The sequence below is a fragment of the Suncus etruscus genome, chromosome 14 (assembly GCF_024139225.1).
Source record: "Suncus etruscus isolate mSunEtr1 chromosome 14, mSunEtr1.pri.cur, whole genome shotgun sequence".
Classification (NCBI taxonomy): domain Eukaryota; kingdom Metazoa; phylum Chordata; class Mammalia; order Eulipotyphla; family Soricidae; genus Suncus; species Suncus etruscus.
In genome coordinates, this window is record NC_064861.1 from 95,851,322 (window position 1) to 95,872,770 (window position 21,449).

The window sequence follows — 21,449 nt, forward strand, 5'->3', positions numbered from 1 at the left end:
GGAGTAACCCCTGAGCACCGCCGGGTGTGGCCCATAAAAAAAAAAAAAAAGAAATGAACTCTCCTACGCAAAAGGGAGAGTTCGTCGAGAAATCAGTAATAACTCAATATCAGAAATAAATTTTTTCCCATCAGAAAAATAATCAAATTTCAAGCTATGAAGGTTTGAATATAAAGAACCTAGTATTTTTTAAAAAGCATGCTGACAAAAAACTCAATCCAACCTTCTTCTGCCTACAAGAAATGCACCTGAATAGTCAGAACAAACATAGACCCAAAATAAAAAGCTGGATGGAAATTACCCAAGCAAACGAACCCATAAAAAAGCTGGAGTGGCCATACTAATATCAGATGATGCAAACTTTATACTCAGAAAAGTTGTAAGGGACAAAGATGGACATTTTGTATTAATCAAAGGGTATGTAGAGCAGGAAGAAATCACTATCCTAAACATATATGCACCGAATGAGGGGCCAGCAAAATATTTAATACAATTGTTGACAAATCTGAAAAATAATATAAATAACAACAAAATAATTGTGGGGAACCTCAACATGGCTTTGTCAACACTGGATAGGTCAACCAGAGTGAAACTCAGCAAGAGTATTCTAGACCTGAGAGAGAAATAGAAGAAAGAGGCCTAGTAGATATATATAGGACACTTCATCCCTAGAAACATGGATACACATTTTCTCCAATGTATATGGGACATTCTCCAGGATAGACTACATGCTGACACATAAAGCATACCTCCATAATATCAAGAGGAAAGAAATTTTGCAGGCTACCTTCGCTGACCACAAGGCTCTGAAGTTATATGTGAATGCCAAAGGGACACAGAAGAAAAACTTTAACACCTGAAAGTTAAACAGCCTCATACTGAATAACCAGTGGGTCTGAGATGAAATCAAGGAGGAAATCAAAACTTTCCTGGAAACAAATAATAATAAGGACACAAACTATCAGAACTTATGGAACACAGCGAAAGCAGTACTGAGAGGAATATTTATAGCTTTGTAAGCATACAAGCACACATTAGGAAGGAAGAAGGGGCCTACCTGAATAGTTTAATGATGCAGCTCATAGAATTAGAAAGTGCTCAACAAAAGAACCCAAAAATAGGGAGACATAAGGAAATAACAAAGCTGAGAGCAGAAATCAACAAAGTGGAAACCCAAAAAACAATCTGAAAGATCAACAAAAGCAGAAGTTGGTTCTTCGAAAAAATAAACGACATTGATAGATTATTAGCAAAACTAACAAAGAAAAAGAGAGACAAACTTGATAACTCGTATTAGAAATGAAAAAGGGGAGATCACTACCGATAATGCAGAGATTCAAAGGGTAATCAGAAACTAATTTGAGAAACTCTATGTCACTAAAAATGAGAACCTGGAAGAAATGGATAAATTCCTGGACTCCTATAACCTCCCACAGTTGAATAAAGAGAATGTAGCATATCTAAACACCCCCATCACTACTGAGGAAATTAAAACAGTAATAAAATGTCTGCCACAAAACAAAAGCCCAGGCCCAGATGGATTCACTAATGAATTCTTTCAAACATTCCAAGAGGAACTACTGTGAATCCTGGTAAGACTCTTTCATGAAATTAAAGAAACGGGAACACTTCCAAATAGCTTTAATGAAGCCAACATCACCTTTATACCTAAACCAGACAGAGATAGTACCAAAAAAGAAAATTACAGACCAATATCCCTGAAGAACACAGCTGCAAAGATCTTCAACTAAATCCTGGCAAATAGGATGCAATGTCTCATCAAGAAGATCATTCATTATGATGAAGTAGGTTTTATCCCAGGAATAGAAGAATGGTTTAGCATCCATAAATCTATCAACATAATATACAACATCAACAACAAGAAAAATAAAAATCACATGATCATATCAATAGAGGCAGAGAAAGCATTTGATATGGTCCAACACCCATTCTTGATCAAAACTCTCAGCAAGATGGGAATGAAAGGAAACTTTCTCAATATAGTTAAGGCCATCTACCACAAGCCAGTGGCAAATATTGTCCTCAATGGAGAAAAACTAAAAGCCTTTCCTCTAGATTCTGGCACAAGAAATTGCTGTCTGCTCTCACCAATCCTATTCAACATAGCACTGGAAGTCCTTGCTATAGAGATTAGGCAAGAAAAAGATATCAAGGGAATCCAGATAGGAAAGGAAGAAGTCAAGCTCTCACTGTTTGCAGATGACATGATACTCTACTTAGAAAATCCTAAAGACTCTACCAAAAAGCTTCTACAAACAAAAGACTCATATAGCAAGGTGGCAGGCTACAAAATTAACACACAAAAATCAATGACCTTTCTATATACCAATAATAATAGGGAAGAAATGGACATTAAGAAAACAAACCCATTCACATTAGTGCCACACAAACTCAAATACATTGTAGTCAACTTGACTAAAGATGTAAAGGACCTATACAAAGAAAATTATAAAACTATGCTCCAAGAAATAAGAGAGGACACATGGAAATGGAAACATATACCCTGCTAATGAATTGGCAGGATTAACATCATTAAAATGGCAATACTCCCCAAAGCATTGAACAGATTTAATGCGATCCCTATAAATATACAGATGACATTCTTCAAAGAAGTGGATTGGGCACTCTTCAAATTCATTTGGAACAATAACCACCCTCAAATATCCAAAGCAATTATTGGAAAAAAGAATATGGGAGGCATTATGTTCCCCAACTTTAAACTGTATTACAAAGCAATAGTTATCAAAATCATGGTATTGGAATAAAGACAGACCCTCAGATCAGTGGAATAGACTTGAGTACTCAGAGAATGCTCCCCAGACATACAATCATCTAATCTTTGATAAAGGAGCAAGAAGTCCTAAATGGAGCAAAGAAAGCCTGTTCAACAAGTGGTGTTGGCACAACTGGCTAGCCACTTACAAAAAGAGAACTTAGACCTTCAGCTAACATCATGTACGAAGGTAAAATCCAAATGGATTAAAGACCTCGATATCAGACCTGAAACCATAAGGTATATAGAGCAATACATAAATAAATCACTCCATGACATTGAGACTATAGGCATCTTCAAGAAGGAAACTGCACTCTCCAGGCAGGTGAAAGCAGAGATTAACAGAGATGGGAATATATTAAGCTGAGAAGCTTCTGCACCTCAAAGGTAGTAGTGCCCAGTATACAAGAGCCACCCACTGTTTGGGAGAAACTATTCACCCAATACCCATCAGATATGGGGCTAATATACAAAATATACAGGGCACTGACAGAACTCTACAAGAAAAAACATATAATTCTATCAGAAAATGGGAGAAGAAATGGACAGACACTTTGATAAAGAAGAAATACTAATGGCCAAAAGGCACATGAAAAAATGCTCCACATCACTAACCATCAGAGAGATGCAAATTAAAACAACTCTGAGGTACCACCTCACACCACAGAGATTGGCACACATCTCAAAGAATGAGAATAAGCAGTGTTGGCAGGGATGCGGTGAGAAAGGAACTCTTATCCACTGCTGGTGGGAATGCCGTCTAGTTCAACCTTTATGGAAAGGAATATGAAGATTCCTCAAAAAAAATGGAAATTGAGCTCCCATATGATCCAGCTATACCACTCCTAGGAATATGCCCTAGGAACACAAATATACAATACAAAAACTCGTTCCTTACACGTATATTTATTGCAGCCTTATTTACCATTACAGGACTCTGGAAACAACCAAGATGCCCTTCAACAGATGAATGGCTAAAGAAACTGTGGTGCATATACACAATCGAATATTTCATATTCATATTTATCAGGAGAGATGAAGTCATTAAATTTTCCTATACATGGATGTATATGGAATTTATTATGCTGAGTGAATAAGTCAGAGAGTGAGAGAGAAAGACACAGAATGGTCTCACTCATCTATGAGTTTTAAGAAAACTGAAAGACATTTCTCAACAATTTTCAGAGGCTAAAGAGAGTAGAGCTGAATGTTACAGCTCATGAATCTCACCACAAAAAGTGATAAGTTTAGTTAGAGAAATAACAACATTGTGAACTATCCCAACAATGAGAATATATGAGGGAATTGGAAAACCTGTCTAGAGTACAGGTGGGGGCAGGGAGGGATGAGAGATATTTGGGACATTGGTGGCGGGAATGTTACACTGATGATGGGGTTGTCATCTTATATGACTGAAACCCAACCACAATCATGTTTGTAACCAAGGTGTTTACATAAAATATATTAATAAAACTACAAAAATAGATGGGAATGAAAGGAACCTTTCTCAATATAGTTATGGCCATCTAACACAAGCCAATGGCAAATATTATTCTCAATAGATAAAAAGTAAAAGCCTTTCCTCTAAATTCTGGCACAGGACAAGGATGTCCTCTCTCACCACTCCTATTCAATATAGCACTGGAATTACTTCCTATAGCGATTAGGCAAGAAAAAGATATCAAGGGAATCCAGATAGGAAAGGAAGAAGTCAAGCTCTCACTCTTTGCAGATGACATGATACTCTACTTAGAAAACCCTAAACACTCTATCAAAATGCTTCTAGAAACAATAGACTTATATAGCAATGTGGCAGGCTATAAAATTAACACACAAAAATCAATGGCTTTTTGTTTTGTTTTGTTTTGTTTTTTGTTTTTGGGCCACACCCAGCATTGCTCAGGGGTTACTCCTGGCTGTCTGCTCAGAAATAGCTCCTGGCAGGCACGGGGGACCATATGGGACACAGGGATTCAAACCAACCACGTTTGGTCCTGGATTGGCTGCTTGCAAGGCAAACACCGCTGTGCTATCTCTCCGGGTCGGCTTTTTTTTATATACCAATAATAACAGGGATAAAATGGATATTAAGGAAACAACCCCATTAACATTAGCACCACATAAACTCAAGTATCTTCGAGTCAACTTTACTAAAGATGTGAAGGACCTATACAAAGAAAACTTTAAAACCCTGCTTCAAGAAATAAGAGAGGACACACAGAAATGGAAACATACCCTGCTCATGGATTGGCAGGATTAACATCATTAAAATGGCAATACTCCCCAAAGCATTATACAGATATAATGCAATCCCTCTAAATATACCCATGACATTTTTTAAAGAAGTGGATAAAACACTATAGAAATTCATTTGGAACAATAAACAACCTCGAATAACTGTGGCCCTTTTGTGACAGTTTCCTGGTGTTGAGTTCCCCAGTGCACAGCCCAGTATGTTTTTCTTGCTCATTCTTGGAAAACTGATGTCTTCTTTATATTTATTATTTTTTAATTTCTGTTTTGTTTTGTTTTTGGGCCACACCTGGTGACGCTCAGGGGTTACTCCTGGCTATGCACTCAGAAAGCTCCTGGCTTGGGGGACCATATGGGACACCAGTGGGACCATATGGGACACTAGGTAAGCACGTGCAAGGCAATCGCTCTACCATTTGTGCCACCATTCCACCCCCACTCTTTTTATTGTTTTTGTTTTTGGGCCACATTAGGAAGTGCTCAGAGGTTACTTCTGGCTCTGTGCTCAGGGGACCCAATGGGATGCTAGGAATTGAACCTGGGTTGGGCACATGTGCAAGGCAGATGCTCTTCCTGCTGTGCTCTTGCTCTGGCCCCTGAAACGTTTTATTCTTGGATTGGTTCTCATGTCATACACTGATGACTCAGAAATCTCGTGCTTTATCTCCACAACGTGGGACATTAGTTCCTGGGGTCCCATGACTGGGCTGGGTCCTTGCTGGGCTAGTGGAAAGCCAGAGAAGCATACATGGTGGGCTCGGCTGGGGGCTTCCGTGACAGGAAGGAAGTAGACGCTGTAGTCTTCTGTGCAGTATCCAGGTGTTCCAGCTGTGCATAGGTCACTTCCAGGGGGACATCAGGTGCTGGTACCTACAGGAAAATTGGGGGTCAGGGGTGGAGAGGGAGTGCGGAGAAGCTGGGGGCTCAGAGCAGAGAGACCCACCTGCCGGTCTGCCTGTGTGTTTTCTTTTGTCTGTCCGTCTTGTGCCTTCCCCTGAGCTCCAGAAACAGGAGGAGAGGAGGCCACTCCCTGTCGGAGTCCTGTGTGCTTCACCTGGGCATAGGTTGCTCCATGGGGGTCTTCATCCTGCCTGCTCTGTGGGGGGGGGGGGGCAGGAGTGTCTGTGACCTTTATTCGTCTCCTTGGCTCACACAGCTGCTCCAGGCTCCCTCTGAGCTGTGAACACCTGGATGCTCTGAGCTTCACATCTGTCCTTCCTTCAGCTGCTGCTCCTGGAATCAGTCTGTCCTCCCACCCAGTGCTGATGGAGTGCAGTACAATTGATGAGGTGTGTGTGTGTGTGTGTGTGTGTGTGTGTGTGTGTGTAACAAATGAGCTCTGTTTTGTGCATATCAGCCCCAGGAATTGGGGAGACCCTGGAGCCTGGAGAAATCTACTGATTCATGTTCCCTGACCCAGCTGCACTTCAGGAGGTAGGAGGGCTGAGCTCAATGGGGTCCTCTGGTAGCTGGCAGTGTGCTGTGGGGATGTAGTGGACCCCGGACAGAGCTAGGGCAGAGCAGGCTCACCTGGGGGTTCAGCCGTGCCCCTTCCTCACACTGTGTGTGGGTGACTGTGGTATATGAGGGAGAGGAATGGAAAAGTGTCCTGGCAGGTCCCCTGAAAAGTCTCCAGCTGGCAGCCCTTCCCTGCCCCAGTCCCCGGGGTCCCTGTACTCTCAGCCATCCATTCCCTGTAGCTGTGCCCTGGGCCATTTTTCTGAACTTGAGCACTGTGGTCAGAGCAGAGGGCAGTGTTAGGGTCAGAGAGGGAATGCAGGTAGGTGGGGCAAGGGTTGGGTAGGGAGTTACCGAGCATGCAGGCCTGTGTCCTGTGTCCTGGTGTTTTGAGTGTGAGGCTCCTGCGGACAGTGGAAAGGAAGTTCTGGGGGCACTAGGGCTTGGGACAGGCCCCTCAGGTGGGGTCACTCCCTTGCTCACCTGCCTTCCAGTGTCCAGCCTGTCTGCGGCGGTAGCGAAGGAGGAAGAGGAAGAAGAGAAGACCGAGCAGTGCACCAGCAATGGACAGCCAGAGGATCAAAGGGTTCGGTTTACCTGGGCAGAGTCACTCCTAAGTGCTGAGTGATTCACCTGGGCCCCAATCTGAGGGCAGAGGAAGCTGTACCCCTGAGCCCCCGGGTACCAGAAAACCACACAGAAACCTACAGGTCGCCATCCCTCAGTGTCCCTGCCTCCTGCCTCCCTGCCTGTCCTCATCCCCTTGCAGGTCCCTGAGCTTAGCACCTCCCTGTCACTCTCCTCATCCTTCCTGTCTCCCTCCTTGTCTTCTCCCTTGTCCAATCTTCCTCCCTTCCTGGATGCTGCTACCGATACTTACGCACATCAGATGTGGGCACACTTGTTGGGTTCCTACTGTCCTCAGAGGGTCCTGGCATATAATGAAGGAGCGGTGGCCTGAGGCTGACACCCCCATGTCCTTTCTCATAACAGTTCAGGGACCCATCCCACCAGGCACTGTGGAGTGCCTAGAGAGTGGCAGGGGTGCCAGAATCTTAAGGGAGACCACTGGTGGCTATTCTAGCTCCCTCCTCAATCCCATTAGAACCCGAGGGAACATGATCAGCTCAGGGGGAACAGAGTTGGGTCTCACCTGAAACCTGGAGCTGCAGGGGGGCGCTGGGGTGTGACAGCCGGTAGGGGACTCTGCTGCTGTAGCTGTAGCACCTGTAAGTGCCACCATGAGCCGAGGTCACGGGGCCCAAGGAGAATTTGGCCTCTGTTATATTCTCTCTCTTATCCACTTTGAAGCTCAGTGGAGGGCCGGTTGCCCCCTCCTTGGCCAGCAGGAAAGTGTCCCTCTTGCCTCCTGACACACACAGGAAGGTCACGTTCTCTCCTGGGTTCACTGAGGGGCCTGGCTGCACTGAGAGGGTTGGAGTGGACCTGATCTGTCCTAGGAGACAAAAGGGTGAGGGGATCCCAGTCAGAGCTGAATTCAAGGGCCTCTCTTTATCCCTGCACCCTGGGTCTCTGCCCTTGCTTCCTGGGAACCCCCACACCCTATTCTACCATCATCTGAACGGGGTGTAATCACAGTTTGGATACATAATTAACAATGACCCCTCACCTGCCACCAGGATGTCCAGGGGGTCACTGGGCTCTGACCACTGAGGGGTGAGGCCTTGTCCTCCAAAGCAGCGGTACTGGCCACCGTGGGAGCCGCTTATAGGGCCCAGGGAGAAGTCAGCCTGTGAGAGTCTGGTTTGGGGGTGGTGGCCAGGGCGCTGGGGGACATCTTGCCTCCCTTCTTTGGTCAGTGCGAAGGTGTCATAGCTGACCTCAGAGCGACACCGCAGGGTCACATTCTGTCCTAGGGTCACGATCGTACCTTGTAGGCTCAGCAGGGAGGGTCTTCTAGATGCACCTGCAGAAAAGGGGGACAGTAGGTCTGTGCCTCTGCCCTTTGCTCTGCCTTTCTCGATGACATTGTCTTCTCACCCTTCTGTGTCTGTGCTCCAGGACCACGTGCTTCCTCACCCACACTCTCACATGGGCTCCCCTCTGAGGCAGACCCTAAGAATCCGATGTTGCAAAACCTGGAGGGACCAGGATGAGCCTCACCTGAGACCAGGAGCTGCAGCAGGTCGCTGGGGTGAGACCATTCTTGGGGTGTCTGCGCAAAATGGCCATAACACTGGAATGACCACCTACGGTCAGGGGTCACAGGGCCCACAGTGAACACAGTCTGGGTCTCCCCAAATGCTAGTTGTTTTGAGTCAAAGGTCCGTGGGGTCTCAGGGTCTCCCTCCTGAGTCAGGATGAACCTGTCGAATCCTTGAAATGAAGCACACTGGAGCTCAACGGTCTCCCCCGAGGTCAGGACAGGGCTTGATAGGGCAATGAGGGATGGTTTCCTGTACAGGCCTGGAGGGGGGGGGAGTGGTTAGAGGGTCACAACTTGAGGATCAAACTCTCCCTCTGCTGTCAGGTGAGGGGAGCACAGGGACCAGGGTGAGTCTCACCTGTGACCACCAACTCCAGGGCGTTACTGTGCTCTGACCAGTTGGTGGAGTTTTTACAGTGACAGTAGTAAGTTCCTGCATGTGCTTCTGTGATGAAGGGAACAGACAACTTGGCCTTGTCCCCTGGCTCCAGTGGGAACTGCATATCCCAGGGTGATGAATTTCCTACTTTATCCAGAAGGAACTCCTGGATCCCCGAGGCCCCCTGACACCAGAAGGTCACAGAGCTCCCAAAGGGAACCAAAGAGTCTGGCTCAGCCCAGAGGGTGGGTCTGGGAAGGGTCCCTGCAAGAAAGCAGAGGCTGGTCACAGACATGCCCCAATCCCGGCTCTCAGGCCAGGACCTCCATATCTCCCACATGCACTCCAAAATTGCTGTTTTCTGTCAACTTTGGGTTCTGTCATTGGGGACCTGGGACCTGGGGTCACACTCACCAGTCCACACAGGGTTCCCGGTGCCCACACACAGCCCTAGAGAGAGAAACAGAGAGAGGGGAGAGAGAGGGATGCGAATGAGAGACCATGTGAGAATTTGTTCTGAATCATGACAGAGCCTCCTCCCTTGGCCCCCCTGAATCCCAGGTCCCCTTGGAAACTCACCCAAACAGACTATGGCTACGAGGGACGTCATGGCATTCATCTCCTCCTGTCTCAGCTGTGTCCTGGAAGGACTCAGTGCTCCACAGGATAGACACAAGGTGTGTCCCTGGGGCTGTCTTTGCAGGTCATTGGTTGTCACGTCAGAGCTCTCAGAAAAGGGACCTGCCCCCAGGGATCAGGCTATGTTTTAGGAGAGCAGCTTTTTTCCAAACTGCCCAAGTTGCCTATTTCAGGGGAGACATGGAACTGTCCTTCCCCTCAACCCAGAGTATCCCCCTCTTCAACACTAGGTCTCTGGCACCTCAACCTGGAAGGAGTCTCTGAGAACAGCATTTGCCTTTGAGAAACATGGGAACTCATATGTGTACCCAGAGGTTTGGCAGAATTTCAAGAACACCCACTTTACCCCCATTTCTTTTTTCCTTTCCCCTTCAACCTCCCTGCTTCCACACTCAGAGAGAGCGTCTCACTCTTGTCATGAGTCCTGCTCTATGTAGGTACCTCAAGCAGGCAGGAAAAGTGACTGGCAATTTCTGGTGCGCCACCATAGGGATGAGCAACTTTGATTCGCTCTGAGCCTCAGTTTCCCCTAACATCCTGATGTTATGGCCCCTCTTCTGACTCTGTTATGACTGTGAAGTAGCAGGACTCACTGGGAGACTGGAAAGAAACTGGATCTGACTCACCCACAGAGACAGTCCCCCTGAATTAACCAACACAACTTTCTCTGGGACCAACAGGAAGCTTTCATTCCCCTAAAACGGAGGACCAAAATACAGGAGCTCAGTTGGGCTACAGAACCCAGCTCAGGGTCGCAATTTGGGAACCACATTCTGGTCTCCAGGAGAGGCCATGGGGACAAGAAATGAACCAGTACCATGTCCATGTGTATCTGGTGGACCCAGATACATGTCTTGAGCTTGTCCCTGTTCCTGCCAGGGTCCAGGGCCCTAGGGTCTCCCTCAGCCCCTCACACAGGAGGGGACCCTGCCCTGTCACACACAGATGTGGACTTTGGGCATGGAGGTCAAAGCCCCCTTGACCATGGTCCCTCTGAGAGCCTGTGTGGGAGCAGAGGCTACTAGCAGGACAGTCCCAAGGGAGGATCTGGTCCTGAGTTAGACCCTCTGAGACCTGCCTGTGATCTCATTAAGGGCAGGATTTATCAAGAGAGTGAGGGTTGTTGACCTTTAGAACCAAAGCATTGGAGGCTAGAGCCAAAACATGAATGAATGAAGAAAAACCTGTTTGTATGGTCATGTTCATGCATGCGAGTGTGTTTTCCTGATTAACACTTGCAGTGGTCAGGGCTGCTTTCCAGCTGTGTGATCATATCTGCAGGGCTAAAAAAAATGAGTTAGCAAATGCTCAAAGTCTTTTAGAGATGTCCAAAAGGCAGAAGATTCCAATTTGTTTAAAACTGCAAGGGCATGTAGAAGACAAGAGAAATAAAGTTGTTTTTGCATATATTTTGGTGCTGAGTTCTCCAGAGAAAGAGGAATTCATCAAGGCTATATTTGCCTCTAAAGGGGCTGGAGAGATAGCATGGAGGTAAGGCATTTGCTTTTCATGCAGAAGATCAGTGGTTAGAATCCCTGTATTCCATATGGTCCCCCGAGCCTGCCAGGAGCGATTTCTGAGTGTAGAGCCAGGAGTAACCCCTGAGCACTGCTGGGTGTGACCCAAAACAAACAAACAAAAAAAACCTTATGTTTCATGTGTAAAAGGTTTAACAATGTACAAACTTAACACAATAGAAGGGAGGTTCATATATAGACCAAATGAATGCTTGTTATTTAGCATAAGAAATATCTTTCACTGTCAAAAATCTTGACAGCCATTTATGTTGAGGGAAGACTTCTTGGTGGGCCTTCTGAAAAGATTCTGCCTAGATAATGTGAGGTTCATATTTAAGCCAAATAAATGTTTGTTATTAAGGGATGAGAAATATCTTTCACTATCAAGAATTTTGGTCAGCATTCATGCTGATGAGAGACTTCTCAGTGGGCCTCTGACAAGATTCATTAGATTTGGTGGTGATACCTAGACTTGACCCAGGGTCCCATGTCTGTTGCTTTTCCTCACAGAAAAGAATTTCAGGAAGAGATGAACAATAAAGGAAAAATAAGTTTCATTCTGAGGTGCTGAGGAAGAGATGGGGAGAATGGAAAAGAGAGAGGAGCACACTGCAGGGAGAGCACAGGCTTGTTCAAAGTAGAGAGAGCCCCGCTGTGTCCCTTGGGGCTGGTTTTTGGGTTACAGGGTGTCACCTCAAAAACTCAAGAATGGGGACAGCCCCCTTGGGACCAGGCTCTATTTCAAGGGATCAACTGAGAATCTGCATTCCTGAGACAGCCCTTCCACTAGAATCCAGGCCCTCTTCTTCCCACTCCTGGGGGTGTCTGTCTCTGAACATGACAGCTCTTCTGTCCTCACTCTTGACAGGACTACAGACCTGTGTGTGTGTGTGTGTGTGTGTGTGTGTGTGTGTGTGTGTGCTGCAGAAGCGCAGATGCTGTTGCAGAGATATAGTTTCCCCTTGTGTGAGCCCAGAGTTGATAGGAAATGAACGATGTTCGTATTGGACCCTCTCCAGTTTCCTTTTTCTCTTTATCTCCACACCCAAGCTTGTGCTCCTCATGCTCAGTGCCTGGTACCCAGTCTTTTTTTTGTTTGTTTGTTTACGGGCCACATTTGGCAGTGTTTAGGGATTACTCTTGGCAGGCTTGGGGACCCTATGTGATGTCAAGGACAGAACCTGGGTTTTTCCCAGGTTGGCTACATGCAAAGCAAATGCTTTATCACTGTGCTGCAATTCTAGGTCCCACATTTGTTACTGGGTCCTGTTCTGTGAAAGGACCTCGGTGGATGGAGTCTGTGACTGATGAGCCCCTCTGTCCCCATAAACACCCATGTCCCAGTTCTGAGCTCAGCTCCAATCTCTGCTTCCTCAGGGTGCAGCCCTTGACATCAGGATGGATGAACAAACTTCTTCCAGGGTGAGGCAGTTCTCTGAAGAGAGTATTGAGATGTCTAAATTCACACTCGTGAATGATCACACGGGGATAGACTCCAGCAGTGTGTTGGGTCTCTGCAGGCAGAAAAACTCTTTCTGAAGTAAGGAGGAGTCACACAACCACACCTCGGAGCAGAGTCTTGGTGAGCTGAATTTGAGGCCCCGAAGCCCAACCAAGGCTGGACAATGGAAAAGGTCACCAGAGCAGAGGGTTACTGGGAGATTTCAGCCCTGACCCTGTCCACTGTACTCCAATGTGACCTAAGCATGAATATCATGTGGCCCATCCCTGGGAAGGCTCAGCTATTGGATTATAAGCAGGTTTCATGGCCACTGAAGCAGATAACCTTAGAAAGGTCAGTGAGGAGTGACTGTGTGTGTGTGACCTAGGGGAAAGACCGTGATGAAGGTCCTGGAATGTAGCCATTGTAGAATAAGAACCTCAGCCTTCCTCAGGCTTTCTAAGGTGCTTCAGACTCAGTCATACTACCTCAAGATCTCTAAGTTCCCTCAACTACCTTAGACATCCTCACATTTAAACCCAAGATATTATAACACCAGGAATGTGGGAGGTTTATTGGACTTCTGGTGTGCTAAATATCTGTAAAAAACAAAAATGAAGCCGAATTCTTCAAACCACATGGAGGGAAGAACATTAAAATATAGAACCACAAAATATAAAATTTCACAAAATATAGGGGTAATCAAACAAATTTATCATCTGTAACAACAGAATATTTAATGAGCTCAAGGTCTTCTTTCCATAAGCTACTGTTTAGGAGCCATTTATAAAATTGGAAGTTTGGGGAAATTTGTAGGGTGTATAAAAGGGCTGGACACATTGAGATCAGAGAGAACAGCAGAGGAGGCCTGTATTCACATGTGGTCCTGGAGGAAGGTGTGAGAAGGACGTGGTGGGATAAATGACTGAGTAGAAAAAAACAGCTGGGACTCAGGTACAGGGGAAGAGAATAAATCCATATTCCTTGACATTCTTGGCCAATGAAGGAACCAACAGGAGCTTATGTGTAGAGAAAAATACCAACATGGAAGAGAATCTCAGTTGTTCTCTTGAACACCAAGTATCCTTGTTCTCTGGCATCTGCTGCATCTCATGAATGAAAAAAAATAGACCCAGGAGGAGGCTCATGAGAGCCACATTGTACACAGGAGACATGGAGCAAGTGACCTGTGTGGGTGCTTCGTCCCTATAAAACCACTGTGGACACCACACTCCTGATCACTGAGAGAGTTTAGTAACCTGGTTTGTATTTTCTTTCTGTGTGACTTGAAAAAATTAGTTTATGTACCTCAACGAAACAGAATATAATGAGACATTTCCTGTGCTCAAGGCCTATGACATTTTCTCTTTAAAATCTCAAAGGGATGAGGGATTGCAAAATTACCCCACCTGCCATATCTTCAAGACCAGATGAATGAACAAATCTGTATCAGGTCACATAGAAATAATCCAAACCAGGCTGAGGTTGAAAGACTTGTAATCTAGCCATCTTCTACCTAATTGGAGTGCCTGCTGCCTGCCAGAACTACTGTTTTTATTCAGTACAGATACCACCCCAAGGTAGGGCAGCTATCCCGACCCTGTCCCACCCAGGTTAAAATATAAGACAATCTTTGTTTTAGGTAAAACCAAGTTGTAAACGAACAGATACAAAGAAACTAGGGATAAACTTTGTTTTATTTTAATAATGGGTAACCCAACAGGGGTGAGGGAAATGGGTGACATTGGTGGCTGGAAAGTTGCTCTAGTGAATAGGGATTGCATTTGTGATAGAAACCAGTTATGGGGCCGGAGAGATAGCATGGAGGCAAGGTGTTTGCCTTTCATGCAGAAGGACGGTGGGTCAAATCCCAGCATCCCATATGGTCCCCCGTGCCTGCCAGGGGCTATTTCTGAGCACAGAGCCAGGAGTAACCCCTGAGCATTGCCAGGTGTGACCCCAAAACAAAACAAAACAAAAAGATAAGAAACCAGTTATGAACATATTTGTAACCATGGTGCTTAAACAAGGAAATTGTTATTTAAAAAATAAAATCACTTAGAGAGTTATAAAATCACTAAGGCCCTGGCTTTTGAACATGGCTGACTGTGGTTTAACCCTGGGTCCCCTAAACCCTACCAGAAAAAATTCCTGAACAAAGCTGGGTGTGGTGTTACTAGAATCCTGACAAAACTATCCTTAATATAATCTCAAATAAAGAAAAACATAAATAAACAAAAATATATAAAATATAACCAGCAGTGTTGAAAAGTAATAATTTCATAAGAAAGCTTGGAAAACAAAATTTGCGACTCCATGTACACATACTTCCTATGGCCCTGCCAAATCAACTTCTGTCAATAAAAATAAACCATAAGATGTGTGCTAGCGGTTGGAGAGAAAATAGAATAGGTAGGGTGCTTGTATTTCACATGGCTGATCTAAGTTCAATCTCCAGATCCCATATGGTGTCCTGAACACCCAACCTGGTGTAATTCTTTTTTTTTTTTTTTTTTTTTTGGTTTTTGGGCCACACCCAGTGACACTCAGGGGTTACTCCTGGCTATGCACTCAGAAGTTGCTCCTGGCTTGGGGAACCATATGGGACACCAGTGGATCGAACCACGGTTCGTCCTAGGCTACATTGGCAAGGCAGCACCTTACCTCTAGCGCCATGGTGCCGGCCCCCAGGTGTAATTCTTTAGTGTAGAGCCAGGAGAAACATCTGAGCACCAACTGCTGTGACCCAATTGCCAGCAAAATAGAATGCTAGTGAGCCAGAGAATGAAGAAATGTGGAGTAATTGACCAGTTTTTATTATAGAGAAAGTGTTTCTGGCTCTTATTAGAGATGAACATGTCACAAAGTGGAAAGGCAGGTACCGGTCAACACCTAACAATGGTATCATAAACATCAACAATAGGCCATACAGGCATCAGTCAAAACCAAAATTGGCAGATGCAGGCATCATTCAACACCAACTAGTAGGTGGAACTTTGCTGTTTAAGAGCAAAAGAACTCAGAATGTGACCTACATTTGGGCCTAGATCTCTCCAAGTACAGTTGGTACAGGCAAGATACCCAGGCCATACCTCATGTACTTCTAGGACCTGCTGTGTCAGAAGAGGGTGCCTGGTTCTTTCAGAGGTTCTCTCAATTCCTACCAACTATATGCTCACACATAGTTGTATAGACACATAGTATCTGAGACACCATCCAGGGTGATGAAGGAAGAGCCTCAGTTAGAGGGAGACACTCTGGGGTGTGAGAAGCATGGGCAGTAGTTTCTCATGGAAGGGACATCCTATGGATGCAGTCTCAGCTGCTCCCCTGAAATAGAGCCTGGTATCTATATATAATATAGATATCTATATCTATATCTATATCTATATCTATATCTATATCTATATCTATATCTATCTATATATAATATCTATATATATCTATAAAATATCTATATGGACCCTGCGCGGCTGCGGCTGGGAGCCGAGTGGGCCATTGGGGTGGCGGTAGCTGCGGAACGCCGCGGGAGTCGAGCAGGAGTGGTGGCGCCCCCTCCAGTAGCTGCCGGAGCCCCTGGGGGTGCGTTGATGCTCGGAGGATCGTGGTGATCTCCGGCGGCCCCTTGACGCTGCCCCGTTCCGAGTGGGGGCAGGGGAGGGGACCAGAGTGGTCACCCCGAGCCGGCCTTCTGCGATCATGTCCGACGAGGCCTTAGCCACGACTTCGTACGAGAAGTTTCTCACCCCCGAGGAGCCCTGCCCGCTGCTGGGCCCCCCCGCGGCGCGGGCAATTGCCCCAGCGAGGAGCCGGGCTGCCTGGACATCAGCGACTTCGGCTGTCAGCTGTCGTCGTGCCACCGCACCGACCCGCTCCACCGCTTCCACACCAACAGGTGGAACTTAACATCCTGTGGAACAAGTGTTGCCAGTTCAGAATGCAGTGAGGAGCTGTTTTCATCAGTTTCTGTTGGAGACCAAGACGATTGCTATTCCCTGTTAGATGATCAGGATTTCACTTCGTTTGATTTATTTCCCGAGGGGAGTGTCTGTAGTGATGTCTCTTCTTCTATTAGCACATACTGGGATTGGTCAGATAGTGAATTTGAATGGCAGTTACCAGGGAGTGACATTGCCAGTGGAAGTGATGCACTTTATGATGTTATACCCAGTATTCCAAGTTCACCTTGCTTGTTTCCTAAAAAGAAAAACAAGCACCAGAATTTAGATGAACTTCCTTGGAGTGCAATGACCAATGATGAACAGGTGGAATATATTGAGTATTTGAGCCGTAAAGTCAGTACTGAAATGGGTCTTCGGGAGCAACTTGATATTATTAAAATAATTGATCCTTCTGCTCAAATCTCCCCTACAGACAGTGAGTTTATTATTGAACTTAACTGTCTCACAGATGAAAAGCTGAAGCAGGTCAGAAACTATATCAAAGAGCACAGCCCTCGTCAAAGGCCTGCTAGAGAGGCCTGGAAGAGAAGCAACTTTAGTTGTGCCAGCACCAGTGGAGTGAGCGGTGTCAGTGCCAGTGCCAGCAGCAGCAGCGCCAGTATGGTCAGTTCTGCAAGCAGCAGTGGGTCCAGTGTTGGAAACTCTGCTTCAAACTCCAGTGCCAACATGAGTCGAGCACACAGTGACAGCAACTTGTCTGCAAGTGCAGCAGAACGGATTCGGGATTCAAAAAAGCGATCCAAGCAGCGGAAATTGCAGCAGAAGGCCTTGCGCAAGCGGCAGCTGAAAGAACAAAGGCAGGCTCGGAAGGAGAGGCTTAGTGGGCTCTTCCTGAATGAAGAAGTGCTTTCCCTGAAAGTCACTGAGGAAGACCATGAAGCAGATGTAGATGTTTTAATGTAATCAGGGTGGCTTTATATTTGCTTTTTTTTCTAAGCTTTTAAGTGTTCCGTCCTTAATATTTTACATGCATCTTGACCAAACTTTTTGGTTAGGGTTGTGCTAATGTACCATGAATAATTTAGGCCAGTGGTTTTCAATTCGGTGTTCCTGGGCCAACAGCTTCAGCTCGTGTGAAAAGTTGTTAAAAATGAATATTATTGGGTTCCACCCTTCTAGTAAATCAGATATAACCAGGAAGGAGGCCCAGCATTGTCTTTTAACTAGCAACCGGTTATTCTACAGCACAGCACATTGTAGTTTTAAGAACATTTAGATAAATGTTGGACTGTTTGAATTTTAGGGTGGTTAAATGGGTTTTTTCAGAGATTAGTATATACACTGAAAGTTTAGAAGATGATAAGGTACTGCTGACAATTTATATAGAGATTATAATTCAGTTTCTTTCCTGATGTTGCAATTTCTTGGTTTACTAGCGGGCCATAGCATGATTATCAACTATTAGTGGAATTATTTTTTGAGTTGTTGAATGTGAGGTGTGGTTTGCTATTTTCTGTAGTGCCTTCATTGGGTTTAGTTCTACCTGTTTTCATTCATTATTAACAGGTACGAAAAGAGGCCCTAATGTCGTTACTGTTCATTTTTTCACTTTATGTAAATTCAGAATACTTTATGTAAGTGACCACTACTGAAGAAATAATTATGCGTAGGTCAACTATTAAACTTGATACCACTTTGATTGCTATTCAAATAGTGGAAGCAATTAGGCAAAGTAACCAATTCTGTTTTTCCAAAGTTTTCTAAAATTTAAGGTTATAAAACTATCTTAGAAGCAGAAATCTTTTTTTTTTTTTTTTGGTAAGTCTTTTTTTGCCCAGCACAGATCTAATTTTTAAATATCTTGGGATAAAATTTTCTGTGAACATGTGAACAGATTTTGTTCAAAATTAACTAATAGAAAACCCTTATAGTTCTGCTAAAATTCTCTGTATTACAGACAACAGAAAGATCAAGGAAATCATCTTTGTTTCTTGGCTATTTCTAGGAATTCTGATTTTAGTTTAGAAGTCATAGTTTAAATGATATTTTTATTGAATCACCATGGGATTACCAAGTTATAAAGATATTTATTATTGAGTTTCAGGCATACATTGTTCCAACACCAATCTCTTCACTATGTCCACTACCCTAACGAAGAGTTTGTTATCAACATTAGATAATATATAATTAGAGTGATTCCTTTTATTCTTATCTGTGTTTAAAAATTTACATGGATTAAAGAACATACCACTAAAATTGAAATGCTTTCTGAAATTCATAATTTTCTTATTATAGACAGCCTTACAATCTTGGAATGGTAGTCATGGTTATGTAGAAGGTATAGTCAGTGTTTGTTGAGCAAGAATTATAATTTTCATATTTCTTTTCACTTTAATATCTTTTATCATGTGAATTAAGTCATTAAAAAGATTAGCAAAATCTTAATTTTCAGTTGTTGTAAGTCATATTAACATTTGCATGTAATCATGTGCTTTAAAGTAAAAAATTTCATTTTAGTTCTTTGAAGGTTAAATAATTGAACCAATTAAAGTAGATCAATTGAAGATTTATCTATAGATCAATTAAGTGATTTATGTGGTAAGGTGGTAACATTTTGAAGACTACTAAATTCATACTTTGATCTTAGAATTCTTTCAGAATTGGGGAAAGGGTCGATTTTGTATTTTCCTTCTAAGAAAAAGTAATTTTGCAGAATAATAAATGGAAAGAAGAGCAGAGACAACTGAATTCTTTGCATGTTCTTAGCAAAAAACAAAATTTCAAAAATTGGTAGTTCTTTATCTCCTAAATGAAAATAGGCAACTTTTGCTCTTTTGTGGGGGGGCACACCCGGTAATGCTCAGGGGTTATGCCTGGCTCTGCACTCAGAAATGGCTCCTGGCTTGGGGGACCATATGGGATGCCAGGGGATCGAACCACAATCTGTCCTAGATTAGCTCGTGCATAGCAAATGCCCTACTGCTTGCACCACTGCTCCAGCCCCGAAAATAGGCAGCTTTTGGATGCTTAAAGCAGTAACCAGTAAAATAAAATTCTAAACATGGACATGATATAATAAGGTTAATTCCTCCTAACAGTTATGTAATTTTATTATTTTATTTAACTTATGAAATCATTTTTGAGATACCAAGATTTACAGTACTGTTAATTATACTTCTTATATATGCATCTTCCAGTACCTCATTCATACCTTAGATTTAAGCTGTCACCATTAAATGAACTTACCAAAGTAACCACAAAGCCAGTCTTTAAGGTTTAGAAAGATTGGAAATGTTTTTGTTTATTTTTGCTGTTTGGGCCACACCCAGTAGTGTTTAGGGATTACTGGCTCTGCATTCAGGAATTACTCCTGGCAGTACTGGGAGACCATATTGATTGGATGCTGGGATCAAGCCTGAGTGCTCATGCAAGGCAAATGTTCTACCACTGTACAATCACTCCAGCCCCTAAATATTGGTATGTTTAGAGGAAAATGTTCCATGAAAATTTGTGTAATTCTGTATGAAATTTTTACAGTACTATGAAATAGTGATCCTATGTAAAATTACTTTGAGGTCGATTGAAAATTATTACTCTGATTAAAGAAAAAAAACTGAAGACAACTTTGATTCACTAATGATCAAAGAAAGATTAGAACCACCAAATAGCACAGAGATAAGACTCTTGCATTTAATGTGCTAGATACTCTTTTTTCCTGTTTTAATGCCTCCTATGGATAAAAAAATTTTAGATTACTTCTTAAAATAAATAATTCAGTTTGGTGTATATCTGAGTTCATTTTAAATCAATCAATCAATCAATATTTTTCTTTTCAATATAAACAAAATGTGAGATTTTGTCCAGTTTTTTTGTTTTCTACAGAGAATTCCATTGCAAATAAAACACATTGGTGCAAATAAATCCTTCCTTTAGAGGTATTTTTGAAATTTTTATTGTTGTTTAATTTTTGGTTTTGGACTACATCTGGCTGTGCTCAGGGATCACTCCTAGCAGTGATTGGGAGACCATTTGCAATGCCAGGAATCAAACCCTGTTTGTTAGCATGCAAGGCAAACTCCTTATCCTCTATAATACATCTCCAGCCCAAGAAATGACTTTGTTATCTGAGGGAATAATAAAGTGCACTCGGATTTATCCATATTCATACATGTTATTAGATATTTATGTGTAAGTCATTTTATAACTCAGTAAAACGGAAAAATTACATCTTGTGGAATCTGTCAGTCCTCATCACAGATTTTAAAAGTATGAACCTAGAATTAAACAAAAGGATAACTCTCCTACAGTTTTGCCACTGAATTATAATAATGTAATATTATATTCAATTGAGTGTAATGAAATAATTCATTCTGTCTTAAAAAGATCTTAGAATAAAATATAATTTTTTTAAAAAAATAAAAAAAAAATAAAATATCTATATATAATAGAGCCTGGGGGCCAGTATCTATTCTGAGGGCTCTGAAGAGACCCTCCTATGACCCACAGGAACAGCCCAAGTGACACAGCAGGGCTCTGTTCATCTTTGGATAAGCCTACACTCTCTCTGCAGCATGTTCCTCAATCTTTCCTATCTTTTCCCACCTCTTCCTCAGTACCTCAGAATAAAGCCTATTTTTCATTTGTTGCTCAGATCCACCTTAAATTCTTTTCCATGAGGTCTTTTCCATGACAGACCCACAATCCTGAGCCAGATCTAGGCCTGATTTTGCTCCTAGATATGGAGATGACAACAAAATTCTGCCTCGCTCAGTCTCTTGTGGGTCTGTTTCCCAGGTTGGTTGTTGGTCTCTGGGACCAGGCTTAGTTTGCTGGGCCCAGGAAGTCTCAGTTGCCCCCATTAATCTTAGGTTCTCAGGAAAGGCTCTTGCCTGGGTTTGA

At 43.6% G+C, this 21,449-nt stretch overlaps 2 protein-coding genes across 2 annotated transcripts; one reads left to right on the forward strand and one right to left on the reverse strand.

Moving 5' to 3' along the window:
* Nucleotides 1-5,770: 5,770 nt before the first annotated feature.
* On the reverse strand, nucleotides 5,771-16,349 carry LOC126028695 (leukocyte immunoglobulin-like receptor subfamily A member 6). The gene is made up of 9 exons (XM_049787629.1): nucleotides 16,113-16,349; nucleotides 9,031-9,235; nucleotides 8,630-8,932; nucleotides 8,136-8,432; nucleotides 7,659-7,961; nucleotides 7,386-7,436; nucleotides 6,725-6,780; nucleotides 5,991-6,143; nucleotides 5,771-5,917 (listed from the first exon to the last, which is right to left on the reverse strand). The coding sequence occupies exons 1-9, from the start codon at nucleotides 16,347-16,349 to the stop codon at nucleotides 5,771-5,773; spliced, it is 1,752 nt and encodes a 583-aa protein (XP_049643586.1).
* LOC126028009 (protein FAM199X-like) lies at nucleotides 16,348-18,713 on the forward strand. Its single transcript, XM_049787050.1, is given in 2 exon segments — nucleotides 16,348-16,414; nucleotides 16,417-18,713. Coding segments are annotated over 2 exon segments (1,164 nt in total). The 3' UTR covers nucleotides 17,514-18,713.
* Nucleotides 18,714-21,449: the final 2,736 nt, after the last annotated feature.